We start from the raw sequence: 26,129 nt of genomic DNA, 5'->3' as shown, positions 1-26,129 counted from the left end.
TGGTAGAATTTCTCTTGGATCTGCCATTCGCTGGTCTACTAATTTAGTCACTTCATCAAAAAATGTAATAAATTTGGTTTGGCATGATCTGTTTTTGACAAACCTGTGCTGGCTACCGGTTATACCTTTGTTTGCTTCTAGTTGTTCGTAGACCTGTTGTTTGATTATCTTTTCCAGCCTCTTCCCAGGTATTGATGTTAGACTGATTGGTCTGTAGTTTCCTGGGTCTGTTTCTTTCCCTTTCTTGAAGATGGGAACCACATCAGTCCTTTTCCAATCCTCAGGTACTCCAGGATTTTTGAAAGATATAGTTCAACGGTTGTGAGATCACATCCGCCAGCTCCTTCAGAACTCTGGGATGTAATCTGTGAAGTCCCGATGATTTATATTCGTCAAGGTCGGATAGGTGTTGTCTTACCATTTTCTTGCTTATTTTAATTTTTGTTTCTAGTTTGTCTTTTGCAGTAGGTTTTTTGGCTATGTTGGGCCATAATTTCTTTTTGTCTGAAGACTGATGCAAAGAATGTTAAGCAGCTCTGCTTTCTCCCTACTGCCTGTTTCTTCCTTGCCATCTTTCGTTCTTTTTTCTGCAGTCTCGCCAGCTTGACAAAAGCTGGTGTCTCCTTTGTTGCAGAAAAAGCGAAACCCTACTTCTACCATGCTGCACGCCCACTGGGTAATCTTCCTAGGCTTACCAAATCCCAGCGCTGAAAATGAAAGATGAACAGGTAAAAGAAAGAAACAATGATAGTATGGACAAAGAATTTTGGATTTAATGTAGAGAAGTGGCAAAGTTTGTGAGAAAAAAACTATAAATTGACAATGTCAGCTTCTTATAAAGAAAACCTATACAAAATTTATTTTTTTATTTTTATTTTAATCCCATTTATATCCCGCCCTTCTCCGAAGACTCAGGGCGGCTTACAATTTAAGCACAAACCAATGTGCTTAGCAATAGCCTTCATTCTATGTATATGCCTGCTTATTAGGGCTTTCACCACCACCCCCAGCGGCATTATTACAAAGTCAGCTTAATTGCCCCCAACAATCTGGGTCCTCATTTTACCTACCTCGGAAGGATGGAAGGCTGAGTCAACCTTGAGCCTGGTGGGATGCGAACCTGCACTAATTGCAGGCAGCTGCAAATGTTTTATAGATGGCACTTGCCACCAAGAAGATTAGCAAAAATGTTTAAAAATATGTCAGAGAAATGTAGGAAATGTAAGCATAAACTTGGTACTTATTATCATAAGTGGTGGACACGTGTTAAACAAAGATATATTGTACAAAAATTCATGCTTGGCTAATACTGATCTTGCACTGATGTTACCTAGTTTGGGTAATGAAACATTTGCAAGAAAACAATCCTGAGCTATAAATATTCTCCTTTATTGAACCTGCAACTTTTCAAACACTAGGTCTGTTTAGAAGATCTAAATTTGACTTTCAAGCAATATGAAGAGCAAAGAAGAAAGTAGGGAAAAGCAGTAGGCCACTCAGATATGAAGTTTCATGCAAAGATGGGCATGATAAAGGACGAAAATGGCAGGGACCTAGCAGAGGCAAAAGAGATTAAGAAGAGGTAGCAAAACTACACAGAAGAACTATACAAGAACAAGCTTAACGTCCCAGATACCCACTGACCCCGAGCCAGACATCCTAGAATGTGAAGTGAAATGGGCCTTAGGAAATGTGAGCAACAAGCTAGTGGAAGTGGCAGTATTCCAGCTGAGCTATTCGATGCAGTAAAGTACTACACTCAATTTGCCAGGAAATTTGGAAAACTCAGCAGAGGCCACAGGATTGGAAAATGTCAGTTTACATTCCAATTCCAAAGAAAGGCAATGCCAAAGAATGTTCAAACTATTGCACCATTACACTGACCCCGAGCCAGACATCCTAGAATGTGAAGTGAAATGGGCCTTAGGAAATGTGAGCAACAAGCTAGTGGAAGTGGCAGTATTCCAGCTGAGCTATTCGATGCAGTAAAAGTGCTACACTCAATTTGCCAGCAAATTTGGAAAACTCAGCAGAGGCCACAGGATTGGAAAATGTCAGTTTACATTCCAATTCCAAAGAAAGGCAGTGCCAAAGAATGTTCAAACTATTGCACCATTGCACTCATTTCCCATGCTAGTAAAGTTATGCTTAAAATCCTACAAGCTAGACTCCAGCATTATGTGGATTGAGAACTACCAGAAGTACAGGTAGGATTTCATAGAGGCAGAGGAAGTAGAGATCAAATTGCCAACATACGCTGGATCGTGGAGAAAGCTAGGGAGTTCCAGAAAAACATCTACTTCTGCTTCATTGACTATGCTAAAGCCTTTGATTGTGTGGATCACAGCAAATTGTGGCAAGTTCTTAAAGAGATGGGAGTACCAGACCACCTTATTTGTCTCTTGAGAAACCTATATGTGGGTCAAGAAGCAACAGTGAGAACTAGACATGGAACCACTGATTGGTTCAAAATTGGGAAAGGAGTCCGGCAAGGCTGTACAAGATCCCTTCCAACTCTATTATTCTGTTCTGTTCTATTGTAAGAAGAGACCGGACTGCCACTGTCAGAAATAGTGTCACGTCTCCTGTTTGGGCAGGGGGGGTTGGACTAGATGACCTGTATAAAAAAAAGAAAAGAAAGGAGGGCAACAAGACGCTTTTGGAGAGGACACGACAGCCTCTCACGGAAAATTCAGCCTTTCTCCTCTCCTTACCTTGAGCACCTGCGTTGCACAAGGCATCCACCAGGGGGCTCCCTCTGCCAAACGATGGGAACACAGCTGGCTTTCCGGAGGAGGAGCAGAGAAGGAAATGACATCCCAGCCTCTCTAGGACGCTGCACTCTGTCTCCATCATCCTTTGCTGCAGGTAAAAAAGGGGGAGGGCTGCGGGGATGTCTTGCAGGGGAGACAGCCAGATGTGGCCCTAAGGGAGGAGAAGGGGGGGGTCTCTCTTCTCATGCAAAGGGAGGCGGAGGGTCCTCGCCCTGGAGGAGGGAGGGACACATGCCAAGTCCTCATCCAGTCTTCTGAGTCCCAAGAGTGGGAGAGCCCAATCCCATGCTCCCCAGCAGCCCTTTCCATGCACCCAACAGGCCATGGGGGGGGGAGGGGGAAGCAGAGGACCAGACCAGCCTTGTTGCTCCCTCCCGGACGAAACTCAGGATTCCCAGGAAAGAGATGGGGACTGGGGAAGTCCTTCCCGCCTGCTTTTTTGGGAACAGCTGGAGGTGGGGAAGGGGGGGGGAGAGAAGAAGGAAGATTTGCCTTGCAAATCTCAAGCAAGAGATAAGAAAAGCTTTGCAAGACAGAAGATACCCCATATCGGTCTGCATTCGCACTATCACAAAGAAGAGGGAGCCAAGCTATTCTCCAAAGCACCTGAAAGCAGGACAAGAAGCAACGGATGGAAACTAACCAAGGAGAGAAGCAACCTAGAACTAAGGAGAAACTTCCTGACAGTTAGAACAATTAACCAGTGGAACAGCCTGCCTCCAGAAGTGGTGAATGCTGCAACACTGGCAGTTTTTAAGAAGAGACTGGACAGCTATTTGCCTGAAATGGTATAGGGTTTCCTGCCTGAGCAGGGGGTTGGACTAGATGACCTTCAAGGTCCCTTCCAACTTTATATTATTATTATTTTCTTAGGTGCTGGATGAGGCTCAAAAGGGAGCCAAATCCTTCACAATGAAACCTGTCTTGTGAGTCTGGCTTGGCTCCCCAAAAGTCAGTCCTGAAAAAGGGTAATGGAGCATCATAAGCTAGGGTCATGTTCTTTCCTTTCATTTGAGGTGAACTGAAGTTTCATGGTTTGCTAATTTGTTTGGAATTTTGACATGTGTGAACCCTGCTTGGAGGTGAATGTAGGTTTAGTGTTTTTTTTTCTTTGTGAAAAGAAATAGAAAATGCTCCAAATACATTTATTCAGACTTGCAAATCCTTGTTGGAAGTCAATCTCATATTTTTTCAACCATACATTGAAAAAACTCACATAATGTATCTGCTCTAGATCATTTTCAATCCTATAATCAAGTCAGAAAAATATTTCCTTCCATGGGGATTAGTATTGCTCAGTGGTTATATCCACCACTTTCTAAATCTTGGGATAAAGTCAAGAGCAAATGATGTGTTAGTACCACTTTATAACGCCTTGCTAAGACCACACTTGGAATATTGCATCAGGTTTTGGTCACCACAATATAAAAAATGTTGAGACTCTAGAGTGCAGAGACGGACAGCAAAGATGATTGGGGGAGGGGGGGGCTGGAAGCTAAACCTTATAAGGAATGGTTTCAGGAATTAGTTATGTCTATTTTAATCAAAAGAAGGACTAGGGGTGACATGTTAGCAGTATTCCAATATCTAAGCCTATTCTCCAAATCACCAGAAAGCAGACCAAGAAACAGTGGATGGAAACTAATCAAGGAGAAAACCAACCTAGAACCAAGGAGAAATTTCCTGACAATTAGAACAATTAACCAGTGAAACGGCTTGCCTTCAGATGTTCTAGATGCTCCATCGCTGGCGGTTTTTAAGAAGAGACTGACCAGTTGTTTGAAGGAAAAGGTATAGGGTCTCCTGATTGAGTGGGGGGAGAATGGAATAGAACGGGGATTGGAGTGGAATGGAATGGAACAAAACAGAAGAGAAGAGTTGGAAGGGACCTTGGAGGTCTTCTAGTCCAACCCCCTACTCAGGCAGGAAACCCTATACCATTTCAGACAAATGACTGTCCGGTCTCTTCTTAAAAACTTCCATTGTTGGAGCATTCACAACTTCTGGAGGCAAGTATTTCCACTGATTAATTGTTCTAACTGTGAAGAAATTTCTCCTTAGTTCTAGGTTGCTTCTCTCCTTGATTAGTTTAGGGTTAGATTAGAAGAACTCCAAGGTCCCTTCCAACTCTATTATTCGATTTTGTTGTGAATTTATTTTATTTTCTATCTTAGAAACATTTGTACTCATCATATAATTTTATAGATAAAAATATCTCTCGGCTAAAGAGGGCTGAACATCTAACTATCACCACAGCTGCAGCAAGAGAAACAGTCCTTTGAATGAAAAGTTGCTTGGAGATTCACATAAGAGTCCTTGGACCCATTTGGAGTTGCGTTACAGGACAGAGAGAGAATGGAGACCCAACCTTTAGCAAGTGAGGGAACTGGAAAAGGCCTTTCAGCTGTTCGGCCTGGGCGCTGTTCGGAGACCTGGGCAAGAAGTGGGCAGAAGATGCTGGAAGAAGACACCATCGTCCCTTCAGAAGTTCAGTCCTGGAACTTCAGGAGCGTCCGATATCAGGCTTCTGAGGATCCCCGAGGACTTTGCAGCCGACTCCATGACTTTTGTAATCGATGGTTCAAAGCAGAAAAGCACACCAAAGCCCAGATGCTGGACCTGGTTGTTCTGGAGCAGTTTCTGGCCCTTCTGCCCCTGAAGATGGAGAACTGGGTGCGAGAGTGTGGAGCAGAGACCAGCTCCCAGGCGGTGGCCCTGGTGGAAGGCCTCCTCTTGAGCCAGGCAGGGGAGCAGAAGGAGCAGGTGAGAGACCTTCACTCTGGGAGCCCAGAAGGGGATGACTGGAATAAAATTCTTCACCACTCCCTACCAGAGTCCCAAAGGTGCCTTTTTCACGAGGCAACTGGACTTGTTTTTCTTTAGGGACATTTTGCTTCTCATCCAAGAATCTTCTTCAGCTCCGATGGGATGCTGAGGAATGGAAGGATTTTTACTCCTTGCTGACAGCTGGTTGTTTGCATTTTTTTAGAGTCGTTGAGGCCACTTGGAAGTTTATCTCTGTCCGCACTGTCACCTGTGTGGTGCAAATGGGTGTGGAGTCTTCTTGAAACTGCTGAAAGGATTGTGTATTACACTGGAGATAGATGATGTTGAACAGCCCTATCTCAATAGAGGGGAGGGATATGACATAATCTGTCTCCAGTCTACAATACAGTCTTTTCAGCAGCTCCAAGAAGACTGTACACCCATTTGCACTACTCAGATGACCTTGAGGACACAGATAAACCTCCAAGTGGCCTCAACATCTCTAAAAGAATGCAAATGACCAGCTGTCTGCAAGGAATATAAATCCTTCCATTCCCCATCATCCAGTCCAGAAGAAGCTTCTTGGATGAGAAGTGAAACGGCTTCAAAGAAAAACAAGAAAGTCTAGTTGCCTCATGAAGAAGCATCTTGGGGACAACCATGACCTGAATGACTGAGAATCTCCACAGACATACTAGGGGTTTCTCGAAATCATAATATGTGGAGATGTTTCACTAATTCTTGTAGGATATTGTTTCATTACCCGTTATATAAAATTGGTGACAGACGTTCCTTTCTTACTTTCCAGCCTCACTGAGGAACATTGGAGGCTTTCAAGAATCCATTTTGTGTTGTGTGATGTCCATTAATTTTTCTTTTCTCCTGTCTCCTATTTCAAGTCTTTCACAATGGACATCAGAGATCCTGAGGGAAGCAGGAATCCATCAAATTCTCCTCAGGAGTTCTTTTTGAGGAGCATTTCTCTGGAAGATCCAAGTCTGGACACCTTGGGAGGTAATCAAAGGTCCTCAATTCTCCAGAAAGTCCAAAGCACTCTGCTCTTCTGTAAAATGTCGCTTCCTATGTTATTAATTATGCTTTCTAAAAATTCTGTTTTTCCTCACAGGGAAGACTCCTGCGGAGTTGTCTGCTCTGTATGGTGCAGCTGAAACAGTGGTCGAACCTCCAACTCAAGTAAGAGGAGAAAATTCACTAATAGAATAGAATAACAGAGTTGGAAGGAACCTTGTAGGTCATCTAGTCCAACCCCCCGCCTGAGCAGGAGACCCTACATCGTTTCTGAGAGATGGTAGTCCAGTCTCTTCTTGAAAGCCTCCAGTGATGAAGCTCCCACAACTTCTGAAAGCAAACTGTTCCATTGATTGATTGTTCTCACTGTCAGAAAATTTCTCCTTATTTCTAGGTTGAATGCCTCCTTGATCAGTTTCCATCCGTTATTCCTTGTCTGGCCTTCAGGTGTGTTGGAGAATAGGTTGACCCCCTCCTCTCTGTGACAGCCCCTCAAATATTGGAAGACTGCTTTCATGTCACCCCTGGTCCGTCTCTTCACTACACTAGCTATGCCCAGTTCCTGTAACCGTTCTTCATATGTTTGAGCCTCCAGTCCCCTAATTATCTTTTGTTGCTCTTCTCTGCACTTTTTCTAGAGTCTCAATGTCTTTTTTATACTATGGTGACCAAAACTGGATGCAGTATTCTAGGTGTGGTCTTACTAAAGGCTTACTTATTAGATTCAAATGCTCCCTTTCCTTCAGGAAGTCACAGTGCTATACAGAGCACTCTTTCCTTCCATTCTCTAGTGGAGAAAAGTGTAGAGAAGAGCAACAAAGATGATCAGAGGTTTGGAGGCTAACCTGTACAATGGATGGTTGTGGAAACTAGATATGTCTAGTCTAGCAAAGAAGAGGATTGGGGTGACATGACAGCAGTCATAGCCAAGAGGGGATCAAGCCGTTCTCCAAAGCAAGTGAGAGCAAGAACAAAAGTAACAAATGGAAGATGATCAAGGAGAAAAGCAACCTAGAACTAAGGAGGAATTTCCTGATGGTGAGAACAATTAATCATTGGAACGGCTTGCCTCCAGAAGCTGTGGATGCTCACATCACTTGAGGTTTTCAAGAAGAGATTAGACAAATATTTCTCCAGAATGGTATAGGGCCTCCTGCTTGAGCAGAGTGTTGGAATAGAGGACCTCCAAGGCTCCTTCCATCTCTGATACTCTATGATTCTATAATTCTTTCTTCTTCTGGCTTGGATATTTTTGTATTCCTGAGCAACGTGGTATGGGAATAGAAGATTCAAGTTGCTGTCAGTCGCCTTAGCTCCCTCTGAGGTCTATAATAATAATAATAATAATAATAATAATAATAATAATAATAATAATAATAATAATAATAAGAAGAAGAAGAAGAAGAAGAAGAAGAAGAAGAAGAAGAAGAAGAAGAAGAAGAAGAAGAAGAAGAAGAAGAAGAAGAAGAAGAAGAAGTTGGAAGGGACCTTGGAGGTCATCTAGTCCAACCCCCTGCTAAGGCAGGAAACCCTATACCATTTCAGACAAATGGCTGTCCAGTCTCTTCTTAAAAACTTCCAGTGTTGGAGCATTCACCACTTCTGGAAGCAGGTTGTTCCACTGGTTAATTGTTCTAACTGTCAGGAAGTTTCTCCTTAGTTCTAGGTTGCTTCTCTCCTTGACTAGTTTCCATCCATTGCTTCTTGTCCTGCTTTCAGGTGCTTTGGAGAATAGCTTGGCTCCCTCTTCTTTGTGGCGGCCCCTGAGATATTGGAACACTGCTATCATGTCACCCCTCACCCTTCTCTTCATTAAACTACACATACCCAATTCCAGCAACCGTTCCCTATATGTTTTAGCCTCCAGTCCCCCAATCATCTTTGTTGCTCTTCTCTGTACTCTTTCTAGAGTCTCGACATCTTTTTTACATCGTGGTGACCAAAACTGGATGCAGTATTCCAGGTGTGGCCTTACCAAGGCATTGTAAAGTGGTATTAGTACTTCACGTGATCTTGATTCTATTCCTCTGTTAATGCAGCCTAGCACTGTGTTGGCTTTTTTGGCAGCTGCAGCACACTGCTGGCTCATATTTAAGTGATTGTCCACTAGGACTCCGAGATCCCTCTCACAGTTACTACTATCGAGCAAGGTACCACCTATACTATACCTGTGCATTTGATTTTTCCTTCCTAAATGCAGAACCTTACTTTTTTCACAATTGAATTTCATTTTGTTAGATAGTGCCCAGTGTTCAAGTCTGTCCAGATCCTCCTGTATCTTAAGCCTATCTTCTGGAGTATTGGCTATTCCTGCCAGCTTGGTGTCATCTGCAAATTTGATGAGTTCCCCATCTATCCCCTCATCCAAATCGTTGATGAAGATGTTGAAGAGCACTGGGCCCAGAACAGAGCCCTGGGGCACCCCACTACACACTTCATTCCATGTAGATGCAGTTCCATTGAGGACCACACGCTGAATACGGCCTGTCAGCCATCTACGAATCCATCTGGTGGTGATGCTATCTAACCCACATTTTTCTATCTTATCAAGTAGTAGGTTGTGATCTACTTTATCAAATGCCTTACTGAAATCCAAGTAAATTAAATCTACAGCATTCCTCTGGTCCACTAGTTTTGTCACTTGGTCAAAGAATGCAATAAGGTTTGTCTGGCACGATCTGTTTTTGACAAACCCATGTTGGCTTTTATTTATTTTTTATTTTATTTTATTTTAATTCCATTTATATCCCGCCCTTCTCCGAAGACTCAGGGCAGCTTACAAGCTTAGCAGTAGCCTTCATTCTATGTATATGCCTGCTTGTTAGGGCTTTCACACACACCCCAAGCGGCATTATTACAAAGTCAGCTTATTGCCCCCAACAATCTGGGTCCTTTTAGTGATAACTTTGTTCGCATCAAGGTGTTCGCTGATTTGTTGTTTGATTATCTTTTCCAGAATCTTCCCAGGTATTGAGGTCAGGCTGATAGGTCTGTAGTTTCCTGGATCTGTTTTTTTTCCCTTTTTTGAAGATGGGAACTACATCAGCTCTCTTCCAGTCCTCTGGTAGTTCCCCAGTGCTCCAGGATCTTTGAAAAATATAGTTGAGTGGTTCTGAGATCACGTCTGCCAGTTCCTTCAGAACCTTGGGGTGTAATCCATCTGGTCCTGGTGATTTGAACTCATCTAGGCTGGACAGGTGCTCACTTACCATTTTCTTGCCTATCTTAACTTGCGTTTCTATTCTGTTTTTTATGGCACTGGTTTGGGTAGGTTGGACTGTTTTTCCCTTTGTGTAAAGACAGATGCAAAAAAGGAGTTAAATAGTTCTGCTTTCTCCCTGTTGCTTGTCACCTTCTTGCCACTTTCCCCCACTAATGGACCAATCATTTCCTTAACTTTTTTCTTGTTTTGTATATGTTGAAAGAAGCTTTTTTTGTTATTTTTGACTTTGGTCGCAAGCCTTAGTTCATTTTGAGCCTTAGCTTCCCTCACTTCATCTTTTATCTTTCAGTTTGTAAGAGAGTTCTTTATGCAGCCATGCTGGTTTCCTTTGAAAGCTGTTATTTTTCTTCTTTGTTGGTATTGTGCTAGACTGGGCCTTTATTATCTCACTTTTCAAAATTTCCCAAGCTTCTTGAGTTGTTTTCCCCTTTAGGATTCTAAAAAGTCTTGTCTACAACCAGTGAAAAGATTAAAAGATAAGGCAGAAGATTAAAATCCAGTGAAGGTAGCCAAATACAAAAATCAAATTGTCATGCATGTAATCAAAGAACTTTTGGCTTGCAAAATAATTTCTAATCCTCTGATTCATGTCTGGATTTGGAGGCCAAACTATCTTGCTTTGTAAAATTTCTTTCAATCCCAAGAATTTTTCTCTGCTTTCTCGTCCTCACTTCAGCCAATGACTCAGATAGAGATAGATGGATGGCTGGATGGCTGGATGGATAGATAGATAGATAGATAGATAGATAGATAGATAGATAGATAGATAGATAATAGTTATATGATAGAGATGATAATAGATTAGATAGAAAGATAGGTAGATAGATGATAGTTATATGATAGATGATAGAGAGAGATGATAATAAATTAGATAGATAGATGATAGTTATAAATAGAGATGATAGATTAGATAGATAGGTAGATGATAGTTATAGATAATAGAAATGATAGAGCATGATAGATATATATAGATAGACAGATACTATATATATATATATAGAGAGAGAGAGAAAGAGAGAGATGATAATAGCTACATAGAGACAGAGATAAATAGCTAAAGAGAGAGAGAAAGAGATGGATAGATATATATAGATATAAAGTGAGTGAGAGATGGTAGATCCATAAGGTAGATCTATTCACTGAATGGCACTGAAAGTCTTGCCACATCAATCATCGATTAAGCTTGCCTGAACTATTTCTTCACTCAAAGGCTTTTGATCTATTTTTTTCACCTAAACCTTGAAATCCTACCAAGCACAGCCATTCAACTTAGTGCATGTCTTTGCTTTGGGAATTTGTACGTAATGGGATAGACCTTACAAATCCTCCTTGACCTTTTTTGGTTCTTTGTTTCCCTGTGCAGGAGGGTCTTGTGTCCTTCGAGGAGGTGGCCGTGTATTTCTCCAAGGAGGAGTGGTCTCAGCTGGATTCTGACCAAAAAGCACTCCATTGGGAAGTCATGCTGGAAAATTATAGGAATGTGGCGTCTCTGGGTAAGCAAATTTGCTACTCGCCCATCAGAGAATTTAATAATCAAATGCCATCTGCTTTTTCTTATTAAAAGGTCTCCAAAGAGATGTCATCTCTTGGGAAGAAGCAGGAAGAGATCTAGCCTTTTTCTATTCCAAGGAACTTATCTATCTTTCTTTCTTTCTTTCTTTCTTTCTTTCTTTCTTTCTTTCTTTCTTTCTTTCTTTCTTTCTTTCTTTCTATCTATCTATCTATCTATCTATCTATCTATCTATCTATCTATCTATCTTAATCTATCCATCCATCCATCTATTTTTCATGTTTCTAGGCCATCCATCATCCTCAGCATTCTTTAAGCCACCCAGAGTCACCCTATTGGGAAGATGGGTGACGCATATAAATTTAATAAATTAATAAACTACTACCCCTTTATGGATTACTGGCTTGTCGCTGAAGGGCTTTGTAACTCAATGAAGCTATGAGCTATGCCATGCAGGGCCACCCAAGACAGACAGGTCATAGCAGAGAGTTCTGACAAAATGTGATCCACCGGAGGAGGAAATGGCAACCCACTCCAGTATCTCTGCCATGAAAACCTCATGGACAATACCAAAAGGCAAAACGATATGACGCTGGAAGATGAGCCCCTCAGGTCAAAAGGTGTCCAACATGCTACTTGGGAAGAGCAGAGGGCTAGTGCTAGTAGTGCCAGAAGGAATGAAGCGACTGGGCCAAAGCTGAAAGGACGCTCAGCTGTGGATGCATCTGGTGCTATAAAGATCTATTCTCCATAGGAACCTGGAAAATAAGATCAATGAATCAAGGCAAGCTGGACGTGGTCAAACAAGAGATGACAAGACTGAAAATTAACATCTTAGGAATCAGCAAATTAAAATGGACAGGAATTTAATTCAGATGACCATCAGGTATACTACTGCAGGCAAGAATCCCTCAGAAGAAATGAATTAGCCTTCGTAGTCAATAATAAAGTAGGAAAAGCAATACTGGGATACAACCAGAATAACAGGCAAGTTTGGCCTGGGAGTACAAAATGAAGCAGGACTCAGGCTGATAGAATTTTGTCAAGATAATACAATGGTCATAGCAAACACTCTTTTCCAACAACCCAAGAGACGGCTCTACACATGGACAACACCAGATGGTCAACACAGAAATCAGATTGACTATGTGCTCTGCAGCCAAAGATGGAGAAACTATACAGTCAGTAAAAACAAGACCGGGAGCTGACTGGCTCAGGTCATAAGGTTCTCGTTGCAAAATTTAAGCTTAAACTGAAGAAAGTAGGGAAAAGCACTAGGTCACTCAGATATGAAGTAAATCATATCCGTGATGAATACACAGTAGAGGTGACAAATAGATTTAAGGAATTACATCTGATAGACAGGGTGCCTGAAGAATTATGGATGGAGTTTCTCAACATTGTAGAAGAGGTAGCAACTAAAACCATCCCAAAGAAAAAGAAATGCAAGAAAGCAAAATGGCTGTGTGAGGAAGCTTTGCAAATAGCTGAGGAAAGAACGGAAGCGGAATGCAAGGGAGAAAAAGAAAGATACGCCCAATTGAATGCAGAATTCCAGAGAATAGCTAGAAGAGATAAGAATGCCTTCTTAAATGAACAGTGCAAAGAAATAGAAGAAAACAATAGAATAGGGAGGACCAGAGATCTCTTCAAGAAAACTGGAGAGATGAAGGCAAAGTTTCATGCAAAAATGGGCATGATAAAGGACCAAAATGGCAGGGACCTAGCAGAGGCAGAAGAGATTAATAAGAGGTGGCAAAACTACACAGAAGAACTATACAAGAGCAAGCTTAACGTCCCTGATGACAACGAAGGGATGGTCACTGACCCCGAGCCAGACATCCTAGAATGTGAAGTGAAATGGGCTTTAGGAAATCTGAGCAACAACAAAGCTAGTGTTGGTAACTGTATTCCAGCTGATCTATTCAAAATCTTAAAAGACGATGCAGTAAAAGTGCTACAGTCAATTTGCCAGCAAATTTGGAAAACTCAGCAGTGGCCACAGGATTGGAAAATGTCAGTTTACATTCCAATTCCAAACTAAGGCAATGCCAAAGAATGTTCAAATTATCACACCATTGCACTCATTTCCCATGCTAGTAAAGTTATGCTTAAAATCCTACAAGCTAGACTCCAGCAGTATGTGGATCGAGAACTACCAGAAGTACAGGTAGGATTTCGTAGAGGCAGAGGAACTAGAGATCAAATTGCCAACATACGCTGGATTGTGGAGAAAGCTAGGGAGTTCCAGAAAAACATCTACTTCTGATTCATTAACTATGCTAAAGCCTTTGATTGTGTGGATCACAACAAATTGTGGCAAGTTCTTAAAGAGATGGGAGTACCAGACCATCTTATTTGTCTCTTGAGAAACCTACATGCAGGTCAAGACGCAACAGTGAGAACTGGACACGGAACCACCGATTGGTTCAAAATTGGGAAAGGAGTCTGGCAAGGCTCTATACTGTCGCCCGGCCTGTTTAACTTATATGCAGAGCAGATCATGATAAAAGCAGGGCTAGATGAATCAAAAGTTGGAATTAAGATTGCCGGGAGAAATATCAACAACCTAAGATATGCAGATGATACCACTCTAATGGCAGAAAGTGAAGAAGAACTAAAGAGCCTCTTGTTGCGGGTAAAGAAGGAGAGTGTAAAAGTTGGGTTGAAACTTAACATTAAGAAAACCAAGATCATGGCATCCGGCCCTCTCAATTCCTGGCAAATAGATGGGGAAGAAATGGAGGTAGTGACAGATTTTATTTTCCTGTGCTCCAAGATCACTGCAGATGGGGACTGTAGCCAAGAAATTAAAAGACGCTTGCTCCTCAGGAGGAAAGCCATGACAAATCTAGACAGCACACTAAAAAGCAGAGACATCACCCTGTCAACAAAAGTGTGTATAGTCAAGGCTATGATCTTCCCAGTTGCAATGTATGGCAGTGAAAGTTGGACCATAAGAAAGGCTGAGCACTAAAGAATTGAGGCCTTTGAACTATGGTGTTGGAGAAGACTCCAGCAAGGGGTTCAAACCGATCAGTCCTAGAGGAGATCAACCCTGACTGCTCTTTAGAAGGCCAGATCCTGAAGTTGAAACTCAAATACTTTGGCCACCTAATGAGAAGGAAGGACTCACTAGAAAAGAGCCTAATGCTGGGAAAGATTGAGGGCGATAGAAGAAAGGGACGACAGAAAATTAGGTGGCTGGAGGGAGTCACTGAAGCAATAGGCGTAAGCTTAAATGGACTCCAGAAGATGGTAGAGGACAGGAAGGCTTGGAGGAATATTGTCCATGGGGTTGTGATGCATCGGACATGACTTCGCAACTAACAACAACAAATAAACTAGGAAGCAAACATTTCAGTGCATAAAAATATTGAATATCTATCTATCAGTGGCGCTCTGCTTGGATCCTGTGCCAATTCACATCTTGTGATTTTTTTTTCTCATTTCTATTTAAACATTTTTATTTTATTTTTTCAAATTTGTATAGCCACTTATTTCACCAAAAGTGACTCTGGGTGATGCACAGCAAAAATCCCCAGGCTTAAAAACAATAGATACCCAAAAAAAAAGCAAGGACAAAGCGTGCATAAGAATGGCCACCTCAACAGGGGGGGGGCCTTCTAAGCACAATTACGGCTTTCCTGGGAGCCCCAGACATGATGCCCTAACCTGGGCTTTCCTTGAGGGCTTTCCAGATTATCAAAAGGTGACTTATGATCCCAACATTTCTCTTACTAACCAAGAGGGTTGTTAAATGACCTTTGACTCATTTTGTGATTTTTCTTCCCACAGTTGTTAAGGGAATCATTTGTCAACATCCAGCTCAAGGATCCAAATAAAAATCCAGATTAATTCCGTTTCTGAAAATCTTACTGTTATATTGAATACACGGCATGGTAATGTTGAAGCAAAAGTAACTCTGAGATTCCCAGACACCAGTTCATTGAATTAAATGATAATCTCTCCAGCGAAACCTTCTCCCCCCCTCTCTCTCTCTCTCTCTCACCATGTGATTTTGGGATTTTGGGTTTCTGCTGGTTATTGACCACTCCCCCCCCCCCCCACTTTCCAATAAATGTTAGGTTTTCTCCTAAAACCTCCCTGAATGTTTCCTCTGATGTTTCCTTAACTGCTCTTTATTTGAATGGTTTTTCTACCTGTAATGATGCCGTTTGGAAGTCCTAATAGTGTTACAGGGATTTGGCTATTAGAGAATTGGGCCCTCTGATGGGACAGGTTCTCAAGTAATGGGACCTTCCACTCCAGGGGTTCTTCCCACCCACCCCCAACTTTCTCCAAGGCTTCCTTTTGTAAGTTCTGCCCGGAAAATGCAGGGGCATCTAAGGATGAATGAACATACCCCGTCTGAGTACTATTTTTTTCAGTGCAGGGCTCCCTCCTTGAGAAGAGTTCCCAGGTTCACATCCACCAGCATGTCCAGATTGAAATTAAACCAATGCACACATGCAAATGGAGCCACATGGACAAAAACCACTCACAGCAATGCTAAGGTCCATGTGATCCTCACGATGATGTTACCACCCATGCTACACGGTGACGCTAAGGCCCACGTGACCCCTGCATGATGCTCGTGGAAACACTAGCGCCCCAGCAATGCTCATGGCAAAGCTAACATGAGTGGGAGGGTGCGCGCACACACACACATGCACACTGGCAAGCCACTCATGTGGCCCGGTGGCCAACAGACATAACCCGGTAGTGGGCCGCAGCCCAAAGGTTGGCGACCCCTGGTCTACATGATCTTAATAAGTGAGCATATTTGCACCTCATGGTTGAAATGAGGGATTCTTGGTACTTTCTGAGCTTGGTTGTTTTCTTACAGATGTTTCATTACCCAATCTGGGTAACATCATCAGTGCCAGTAAGGAGTAAGAACAAACCCTATTCCTTACTAGCACTGATGATGTTATCTAGTTTGGGTAATGAAACATCTGCAAGAAAACAAGTAAGCTCAGAGAGCAGAACCCCTCAGGTTTTTCATTCTGCAGCATAGAGGTCAAGAGAGACCCCAACATCAGATCTTATATCGACCCAATTGTAAGGAGCTGCCTCAGCTAAGCCACCCAATAAAGCAGAACTCTTGAAAAAGGCATTGTCTCAAAAGGAACTTTTATTAGGGGCTAGTGATAGCAGGGAAAAGAAGATGAGGTCTGAGGAAAAACCCGTGGAAGCGATAAAAGCATTATTCAGTACTCCTCCCCCCAGAGTCCAGTGTTCATTTGAATTCCAGCCAACCCACAGGTGGAATAGTGTTTTAACTGGCTTCTTTGGCACATTCTTTCAAGGTCTCTCTCACTTTCATTTGCTTCTGGCTCCAAGAGCAACCATCTCTCAGATAAGGGTGATACATTCCATCCCCTGGGGGAAGGGCACCATAGCAGGACAGTGCAAAGTATCCCCAAGTCATCCCCCCTCCCAACAGAATAGCAGGCCACAAAGAAAAGTTACAGATTCAGGAATAGGCATAAGGAAACAATAATATTCTTTGGGGACCTGACTCCGATACCAGGCATCGCCCCATGTTTTGAACATAACCTGATAGACACAGGCAGAAGAATCACAAAAAGAGCTAAAAGGAAGAAGATTTGAGAGGGTGGGGGCATAATTAATGTTCAAATAAGAGATGCAACAATGAGGAGTCTTGATCCTGTTTGCATCTCACTTTATGTCAACTGTTCTTTTTTTCCCTTTTTTTCTGCTCCAAGCAGGTGATGAATGGAGGAGGATGGATTCTGGCCAAGAATCAGCTGCAGTATTGCAAAAAGGCAGAATAAAACACGCAGAGACATTTTTTGGAAAGCAAAGTTCTGAGGAAAAACAATTAAAGGGGGAGCTAGAGAAATGCTCTACTTTACCACATGTAGCTGTCAGTGACTTCTCCGGCAAAGATGATCAGCCAGAAAAAGAGGCTTGTGCAAAATTACCCGCAGATGAATCAGGATTATACGACTGTTGCGGAAGCCACACGATAAAGAAACCAAATGAACATGAAAAACATTTCCGAAGGACCTTCTCAGTTACTTTGCCTCAGAGAATACAAGGAAAGAAACCATGTCAATGTCTGGATTGTGGAAAACGCTTCAGAGACTCAAATGATCTTACTTCCCATAAAAGGATCCACACAGGAGAAAAACCATATAAATGTCTGGAGTGTGGAAAACACTTCACTAGTTCAAGTTCCCTCACTTCCCATAAAAGAATCCACACCGGAGAAAAACCATATAAATGCCCAGAGTGTGGAAAGGGCTTCACAATTTCAAGTAATCTTATTGCTCACAAAATGATCCATACTGGTGAGAAACCCTACGAATGCAAGAACTGTGCAAAAAGCTTCAGAAGAAAAGACCAATATATTAAACATAACAGAATCCATACTGGAGAAAAACCATATAAATGTCCGGAGTGTGGAAAGAGCTTCAGAATTTCATGTTCTCTTAATACTCACAAAATGATCCACACCGGGGAGAAACCTTACAAATGTCTGGAGTGTGGAAAACACTTCACTAGTTCAAGTTCCCTCACTTCCCATAAAAGAATCCACACCGGAGAAAAACCATATAAATGTCCGGAGTGTGGAAAGAGCTTCAGAATTTCAAGTTCTCTTACTACTCACAAAATCATCCACACCGGGGAGAAACCTTACAAATGTCTGGAGTGTGGAAAACACTTCACTAATTCAGGTTCCCTCACTTCCCATAAAAGAATCCACACCGGAGAAAAACCATATAAATGTCCGGAGTGTGGAAAGAGCTTCACAACTTCAAGTAATCTTACTACTCACAAAATGATCCACACCGGGGAGAAACCTTACAAATGTCTGGAGTGTGGAAAACACTTATCTAATTCAAGTTCCCTCACTTCCCATAAAAGAATCCACACTGGAGAAAAACCATATAAATGCCCAGAGTGTGGAAAGGGCTTCAGAACTTCAAGTTATCTTACTGCTCACAAAACGATCCACACTGGGGAGAAACCCTACAAATGCAAGAACTGTGCAAAAAGCTTCGGACAAAAATGTCAATATATTGTACATAACAGAATCCACACTGGAGAAAAACCATATAAATGCCTGGAATGTGGAAAGGGCTTCACATCTTCAACTCGTCTTATTGCTCACAAAATGATCCATACTGGTGAGAAACCCTACAAATGCAAGAACTGTGCAAAAAGCTTCAGTAGAAAAGACCAATATATTGTACATAACAGAATCCACACTGGAGAAAAACCATATAAATGCCCAGAGTGTGGAAAGGGCTTCACAACTTCAAGTTATCTTATTGCTCACAAAATGATCCATACTGGTGAGAAACCTTACAAATGCAAGAATTGTGCAAAAAGCTTCAGAAAAAAATACCAATATATTGTACATAACAGAATCCACACTGGAGAAAAACCATATAAATGCCTGAAATGTGGAAAGGGCTTCAGAACTTCAACTCGTCTTATTGTTCACAAAATGATCCATACTGGTGAGAAACCCTACAAATGCAAGAACTGTGCAAAAAGCTTCAGAAGAAAAGACCAATATATTGTACATAACAGAATCCACACTGGAGAAAAACCATATAAATGCCTGGAATGTGGAAAGGGCTTCACAACTTCAAGTCATCTTACTTCTCACAAAATGATCCATACCGGGGAGAAACCTTACAAATGCAAGAATTGTGCAAAAAGCTTCAGAAAAAAACGTCAATATATTGTACATAACAGAATCCACACTGGGGAGAAACCGTATAAATGCTCGGAATGTGGAAGATGTTTCATTACATCAAATTCCCTCACTTCTCATAAGAGAATCCACACTGAAGAAAAACCATATACATGTACGGAGTGTGGAAAGGGCTTCAGAATTTCAAGTTCTCTTACTGCTCACAAAATGACCCATACTGGGAAGAAACCCTACAAATGCTAGAACTGTGCAAAAAGCTTCAGACAAAAATATCAATATATTGTACATAACAGAATCCACACTGGGGAGTAACTGTATAAATGCTTGGAGTGTGGAAGATGTTTCATTACATCAAATTACCTCACTTCCCATAAATGGTGCCACACTGCGGAAAAATCGTACATTTGTCTGATGTGTAGAGAGGGGTGTACTCAACATGTCCCTTTATGATCACAGAAAAGAACCATATAAACAAATTGTCAAAAATTTCGGACACTTGAGCTATTTATTACTGTGGAAAAAAGAAGTGTTAGGGAATGTAGGGAAGATAAGAACGATGAATCTGAAGAGAGTGGAGAAAAATAACTACAATTGGTTTTTTTGAATAATGTTGAGGATTTGTCCATACAGAGCCCTAAATATAATCTTTTTTGGAAGACCCACTTTACACCCTTCACTTTTTGCATCTCTAAATTTATTGGCCACTAGAAGCATCTAACAGTTACATAACAATGACTCTGGCCTTTGACTTTGCTCTTTTTGCCACTTAATTTACATCTCCATCATTGAATATTAATTGGAAGGGCTTTCAACACTTTCATTTCTGCAATAAATATCTGGTGGCGAATATCTGTAGCTTGGGTGTAGGATCAGGGGGAAGGTTTGTTGTTTGAGCTTGTGGGTTGGTTTCCAAACATTTCGTTACCAGGCTAGGTAACGTTTCAGTGAAGTTTAGGGGATGTCAGGGTTAAGTGTTTATAAGGGCTTCAGGTGTGGGTGTGAAGAGGGTCACAGAAGAGCAGCTAAGATGATCAAAGGCCTGGAGACTAAAACATATGAAGAAGAGCTGCAGGACTTGGCTTTGGCTAGTCTAAAGAAAAGAAGAAACAGGTGTGACATGATTTCAGTATTTCAGAGGCTGCCACAAAGAAAGGATCAAATTATTCTGCAAAGCACCAGAGGACAGGGCAAGAAACAATAGTTGCAAGCTGATCAAAGAGAGAAGCAATCCTGAATTAAGGAGAAAGTTCCTAACACTGAGGACAAACAAACACTGAGAACAGCTTCCCTTCAGAAATTGTGGGTGCTCCATCACTGGAGGCTTTTATGAAGAGACTGGATAGTCACTTGTCTGAGATGGTATAGGTTTTCCTGCTTGAGCAGGGGGCTGGACAAAAGACATCCAAGGTCCCCTCCAGATTCTATTCTGTTATGTTACTTTACTTTCCATTCTACTCTACTCTGTTCTTGTGATGGGTCCGGTGTGAGTCTTCATTGAGAGCCTTGTGATAGGGAGCAATTCCATCAACAGGCACATTGACCTACAACCAGCCTATGAACTCCTCAGAATCCAACCACAGCCAACCAGAGAGAGCACCGACCCTCAACCAACCCATGTAAGCCCCCCAGAGGTTCATCTTCCAATGACCCTCACCAGATGTAACCCCCCATCTCAAAACCCATCACAAGACTGTCTCTTGACACACCCACACCTGAAGCCCTGATAAACAAGAACACTTAACACTGACATCCTCTAAACTCTGCTGAAGATGTTACCTAGCCTGGTAATGAAATGTTCGGAAACCAACCCACAAGTTCAGAGAACGACCTACACCTTCACCCTCACTTTCAGTTCTCTTTTATTTAGTCTTCTGGCTTCCTCAACTCTTGGGATGATAAAAAAACACCATGCCAACTTTAAGCCAAGGATGGGCGATCTCAGCTTTGCTGTCATCATGCAATTTCTTGAATAAAGGTCTCCTGGTTTTCATTCTTTTAAGGAGTAATCTCCAGAATTGTTTTTATATAACGTTTCACTCTCGTAGCTTCATTCTTCCTTTTTTAAATGCACTTTTTACTCACACAGCGCAGGACAGGAATCTGGACAATATTCCAGAGTTACAATGTCCAAGATCAAAGGTTTTCTTCTTTAGATCCCCAGTAATTTTCCCCATCTGATGACCAAACTATGGTTGAATTGGTGGTTTGGGTTGAAAGCCAGCCCCATAGATCTTTAGGAATTCTATCCGAAGCAGAGATTCTCTGATTTAGAAGGGAGTTTGAACCCCTTCTGGCTTTTGGCTAATTACTTGACTAAGCTGGCCATGGGTGCCAAGGGAAACCCTGTCTTTAAAAAGACATCAGAACTTGAGGTGAATAACACATCCTATTTTTCCTACAACAAACGGCCTGTGAGTGGTTTACCAAAAGAGAATGACTGGCCAAAAGTCACCCAGCTGGCTTCCATGCCTAAGGGCAGTTTCCCAACCTTTCGGCATTGGCAGCCTGGACTGAGTGTGAGGGGAGAAAGAAGGGATGGTTTTGTGGGAGGGGTTAGCCCGTGTGCGAGCGGGGCCACAAACGCCCGCAATGCTCATACAAGTACAGCCACAAATGCCTGGGATGACGCTCACATGAGTGGGGCTACAAATGCCCGTGGCAAGGCTCACATGAGTGGGGCTATGAACATCGACGACACAACACTGGTCACACGACGGGCTGTGTGAGAGCTTGAAGATGCGCACACCAACCAGCCACTCAAGTGGCCTGGTGGTCAATGGGCCACAGCCAGGTAGTGGTCCATGGTCCACAGTTTAGGGACTCCTACCTAAGGGGAACTAGATCTTATGGTCTGTAGATTTCTAATCCAGCACCCAAATCACTCATCATTTATTTACTTATTTATAAAATATATAGGCTGCCCATCTTCTGCCGTTCGCAGTCGGTGTTGGCGGGAGGGCAGAGATCCGCCCCAAGGCCTCTCATTTGTGGAGTTCCTCAGGGGTCGGTTCTCTCGCCCCTCCTGTTCAACATCTATATGAAGCCGCTGGGTGAGATCATTCGTGGTTTCGGGGTGGGGTATCATCAGTACGCTGATGATACCCAACTTTTTCTTTCCACCCCGAACCAACCCAGCGATGCCCTCGCCGTGATGTCCCAGTGCCTGGAGGCGGTCCAGGTCTGGATGGGGAGAAACAGGCTTCGTCTCAATCCCGCCAAGACTGAGTGGCTGTGCATATCGGCATCTCGGGTCAACCAGACTATTCCATCTCTAACGATGGGGGGTGAGGTGTTACCCCCCGTTGATAGGGCTCGCAACTTGGGCGTCCTCCTGGATTCAAGACTCAGTTTTGAAGACCATATAGGAGCCGTGACCAGGGGGGCTTTTGCCCAGGTTCGCCTGGTGCGCCAGTTGCGACCCTATCTGGACCGAGATGCCCTACGCACAGTCACTCATGCGCTCCCGTTTAGACTACTGCAACGCTCTCTACATGGGGCTGCCCTTGAAGACCACTCGGAGGCTTCAGCTGGTGCAGAATGCGGCCGCGCGAGTTGTGATGGGGGTTTCCCGATACTCCCATGTAACACCTCTACTCCGCGAGCTGCATTGGCTTCCAGTTGCCCTCCGGGTGAGATTCAAGGTGCTGGTGATGACCTATAAAGCCCTAAATGGCTTGGGTCCGGGATATCTGAGGGAACACCTGCTGCCGGCATCAAGTTCCCTTCGTCCAGTGCGCTCCCACAGGGAGGGTCTTCTCAGGGTCCCACCGGTAAGAGATTGCCGGCGGGTAACACCCAGGGATAGGGCCTTCTCAGTGGGGGCGCCTGCCCTTTGGAACCAGCTGCCAGTGGAGCTGAGGACTGCCCCCGACCTCCGTTCATTCCGCCGGGGCCTGAAGACCTGGCTCTTCGAGCTCTCTGGCCCAGGCTGAGGATTAATCTTATTTTAACTGGGGTTTTATTTGGCAGGGACACATACAATTCTTTCTTTTTAAATCTGTTTTTAACTTTTGTATTTCAGTTTTTTAATCACCCTGTAAACCGCCCTGAGTCCTTCGGGAAAGGGCGGTATAGAAATGTAATAAAATAAATAAATAAATAAATAAAATAAATCTTACCTCAAGGTAATTCTGGGTGGCTTATTATGGGGCCACAAACACCTGTGACACACATATGCAGCCGCAAACACCCATGATGACGCTGACGAGTGGGGCTACACATGCCCATGGCAAGGCTCACACGAGTGGGGCCGCGAACACCCACAACAGCAATGGTCACATGAATGGGGCTGTGTGTGAGCATGAAGATGCCCATCTTACCTCAAGGTAACTCTGGGTAGCTTATTATAACATGATTATTATAACAATCTTCCACAAGGGCCAATATGAACTAGAAAAAGAAATTAATCACAAAATTCCATCCAGTCAAATCAGCCAACTAAACATTTGTCATTCCTTCAGCTCTGGATTTCAGAGGAGGGGGGTAGATACTCTGCTTATCGGCTGAAATTTAATGCCTTGGAGGAAATCATGTTGCCCTGCCATACAGTCTTGGCACTCAATCAGGGCGAAAAAAATCACAATTACAATGGGCTGAACTCAAGAACTAATATCCAGCAGGAAACGCCAAACTAATCAGATGACCTGCATTCCCAGGCTGAGCTTAGGTTTTCTTTGTTAAATTGGGAAAAAAATCTTTCCACCAAGAAATTAGTATTTCAACTAGCAATAGCAATAGCACTTAAACTTATATACCACTTTACAGTGCTTTACAGCCCTCTCTAAGCAGTTTACACAATCAGCTTACTGCCCTCAACATTCTGGGTCCTCATTTTACCACCCTCAGGAGGATGGAAGACTAAGTCAACCTTAAACCAGTCAGGATCAAACTCCTGGCAGTGGGCAGAGTTTGACTGCAAAGCTGCATTCTAACCACTGTGCTATCACTTGTGAAAGAAGCCTCAGAGTTCTGATTTGTTTCGTCTTCTTTATCGGAACCTTGACACATATATGTGGAAAACTCCCACCCCTGACAAATACATATTCTTCTTTCCCAAAAAGAGACATAGATCAGGGACAAGCAGGAAAAGATTAATGAGCCATTGAGAATTGAATTGCTGAACTGCTGGCAGCTGGCAGTCAGCAGAAATAACCTGAAGTACTGCATTGTAACCACTATGCCACCATGGCTCTTATTGAATGAATGAATGAATGAATGAATGAATGAATACTAAAGAAAGCTGAAATACTGGGATATTAGGCTACCATAGTTGTTATTTGCTTACAGAGAAGTACCCCAAGTATCTAGAGCAGTATTCTTCAACTTTCGTAACTGTAAGATAAGTGGACTTCCGTTCCCAGAATTCCTCATGGTGACTGCAGAATTTTGGGAGTTGAAGTCCACAAACGCTAGGGTTGCCATGATTGAAAAACATTCCTCTACAGAAGGCATGTCCAACTCGCAACATCATGTGACGTCGTGCGACATATCACGACTTTTTCCCCATTGTTGGCAATGGGGTGGGCTCAGTTTCGGCGTGATGCATCCGGCCCGTGGGCTGGCAGTTTGACATACCCGCTCTAGAGGATTTCGATGCTTGGCACTTGGTTCATATTTATGATGGTTGCAGTGTTCCAGGGTCATGTGATCCCCTTTTGCGACTTTCGGACAAGCAATGACAATGAAGAAGCCAGATTCACTTAACAAAACTATTACTACCTTAACAACTGCAGCGATGGCAAGGAAGGTTGTAAAATGGTCCAAAACTCACTTCATATCTATCTTACCAATGGAAAATTGGCACTCAATTGCAGTCAAAAGCCGAGGACTACCTGAATGGAGCTAAGTGTTTGTGCACTGATGAGGTTAGCTAGTTTGGTAATAAACATCTGCAAGGAAAGAGAACGCAGGAGCCCTCATTTCAACCCTGAGCTACAAATATTCTCCAAGAAAAGTGTAATCTGGCTCAGTAAATGGAAGGGATGATTTTTATTTTCTTTTATGTTATACTTTATTTTATAAATAAAAATAGGATCAAAAATCACATGAACCTTTACCTAGGTCATCAGTAGGCATTTTTTTGCCCACGCCAGTCTCTGTCTGGCCCTACAGAAGATTTCCCAATTCCAACTGAAGTTGGTAGAATTTCTCTTGGATCTGCCATTCGCTGGTCTACTAATTTAGTCACTTCATCAAAAAATGTAATAAATTTGGTTTGGCATGATCTGTTTTTGACAAACCTGTGCTGGCTACCGGTTATACCTTTGTTTGCTTCTAGTTGTTCGTAGACCTGTTGTTTGATTATCTTTTCCAGCCTCTTCCCAGGTATTGATGTTAGACTGATTGGTCTGTAGTTTCCTGGGTCTGTTTCTTTCCCTTTCTTGAAGATGGGAACCACATCAGTCCTTTTCCAATCCTCAGGTACTCCAGGATTTTTGAAAGATATAGTTCAACGGTTGTGAGATCACATCCGCCAGCTCCTTCAGAACTCTGGGATGTAATCTGTGAAGTCCCGATGATTTATATTCGTCAAGGTCGGATAGGTGTTGTCTTACCATTTTCTTGCTTATTTTAATTTTTGTTTCTAGTTTGTCTTTTGCAGTAGGTTTTTTGGCTATGTTGGGCCATAATTTCTTTTTGTCTGAAGACTGATGCAAAGAATGTTAAGCAGCTCTGCTTTCTCCCTACTGCCTGTTTCTTCCTTGCCATCTTTCGTTCTTTTTTCTGCAGTCTCGCCAGCTTGACAAAAGCTGGTGTCTCCTTTTTTGCAGAAAAAGCGAAACCCTACTTCTACCATGCTGCACGCCCACTGGGCAATCTTCCTAGGCTTACCAAATCCCAGCGCTGAAAATGAAAGATGAACAGGTAAAAGAAAGAAACAATGATAGTATGGACAAAGAATTTTGGATTTAATGTAGAGAAGTGGCAAAGTTTGTGAGAAAAAAACTATAAATTGACAATGTCAGCTTCTTATAAAGAAAACCTATACAAAATTTATTTTTTTATTTTTATTTTAATCCCATTTATATCCCGCCCTTCTCCGAAGACTCAGGGCGGCTTACAATTTAAGCACAAACCAATGTGCTTAGCAATAGCCTTCATTCTATGTATATGCCTGCTTATTAGGGCTTT

General features: G+C 42.6%; 1 protein-coding gene and 1 long non-coding RNA gene across 2 annotated transcripts in view; both read left to right on the top strand.

Annotated features, from left to right (window-relative positions):
• The window catches only part of LOC310635948, a 51,228-nt gene extending 30,224 nt beyond the window's left edge, over positions 1-21,004 (top strand). Inside the window, exon 2 of the long non-coding RNA XR_014491575.1 lies at positions 20,109-21,004. This is a non-coding gene — a long non-coding RNA (uncharacterized lncRNA). The remainder of the gene's footprint in view (positions 1-20,108) is intronic.
• Positions 4,967-19,716, top strand: LOC310633226 (zinc finger protein 197-like; the record flags this gene model as incomplete). Its single annotated transcript, XM_083350913.1, has 6 exons — positions 4,967-5,537; positions 6,440-6,554; positions 6,667-6,734; positions 11,156-11,285; positions 17,038-17,479; positions 19,707-19,716. Exons 1-6 carry the CDS (start codon positions 5,130-5,132, stop codon positions 19,714-19,716), a joined length of 1,173 nt encoding a protein of 390 aa, XP_083207039.1. The 5' UTR covers positions 4,967-5,129.
• Positions 21,005-26,129: the final 5,125 nt, after the last annotated feature.

Source organism: Vipera ursinii (genome assembly GCF_947247035.1).
Source record: "Vipera ursinii genome assembly, chromosome: 2".
In the NCBI taxonomy this organism is placed as follows: Eukaryota; Metazoa; Chordata; class Lepidosauria; order Squamata; family Viperidae; genus Vipera; species Vipera ursinii.
Note: the sequence above shows the minus strand (reverse complement) of the source record. Positions and strands in the feature narration are given on the sequence as shown.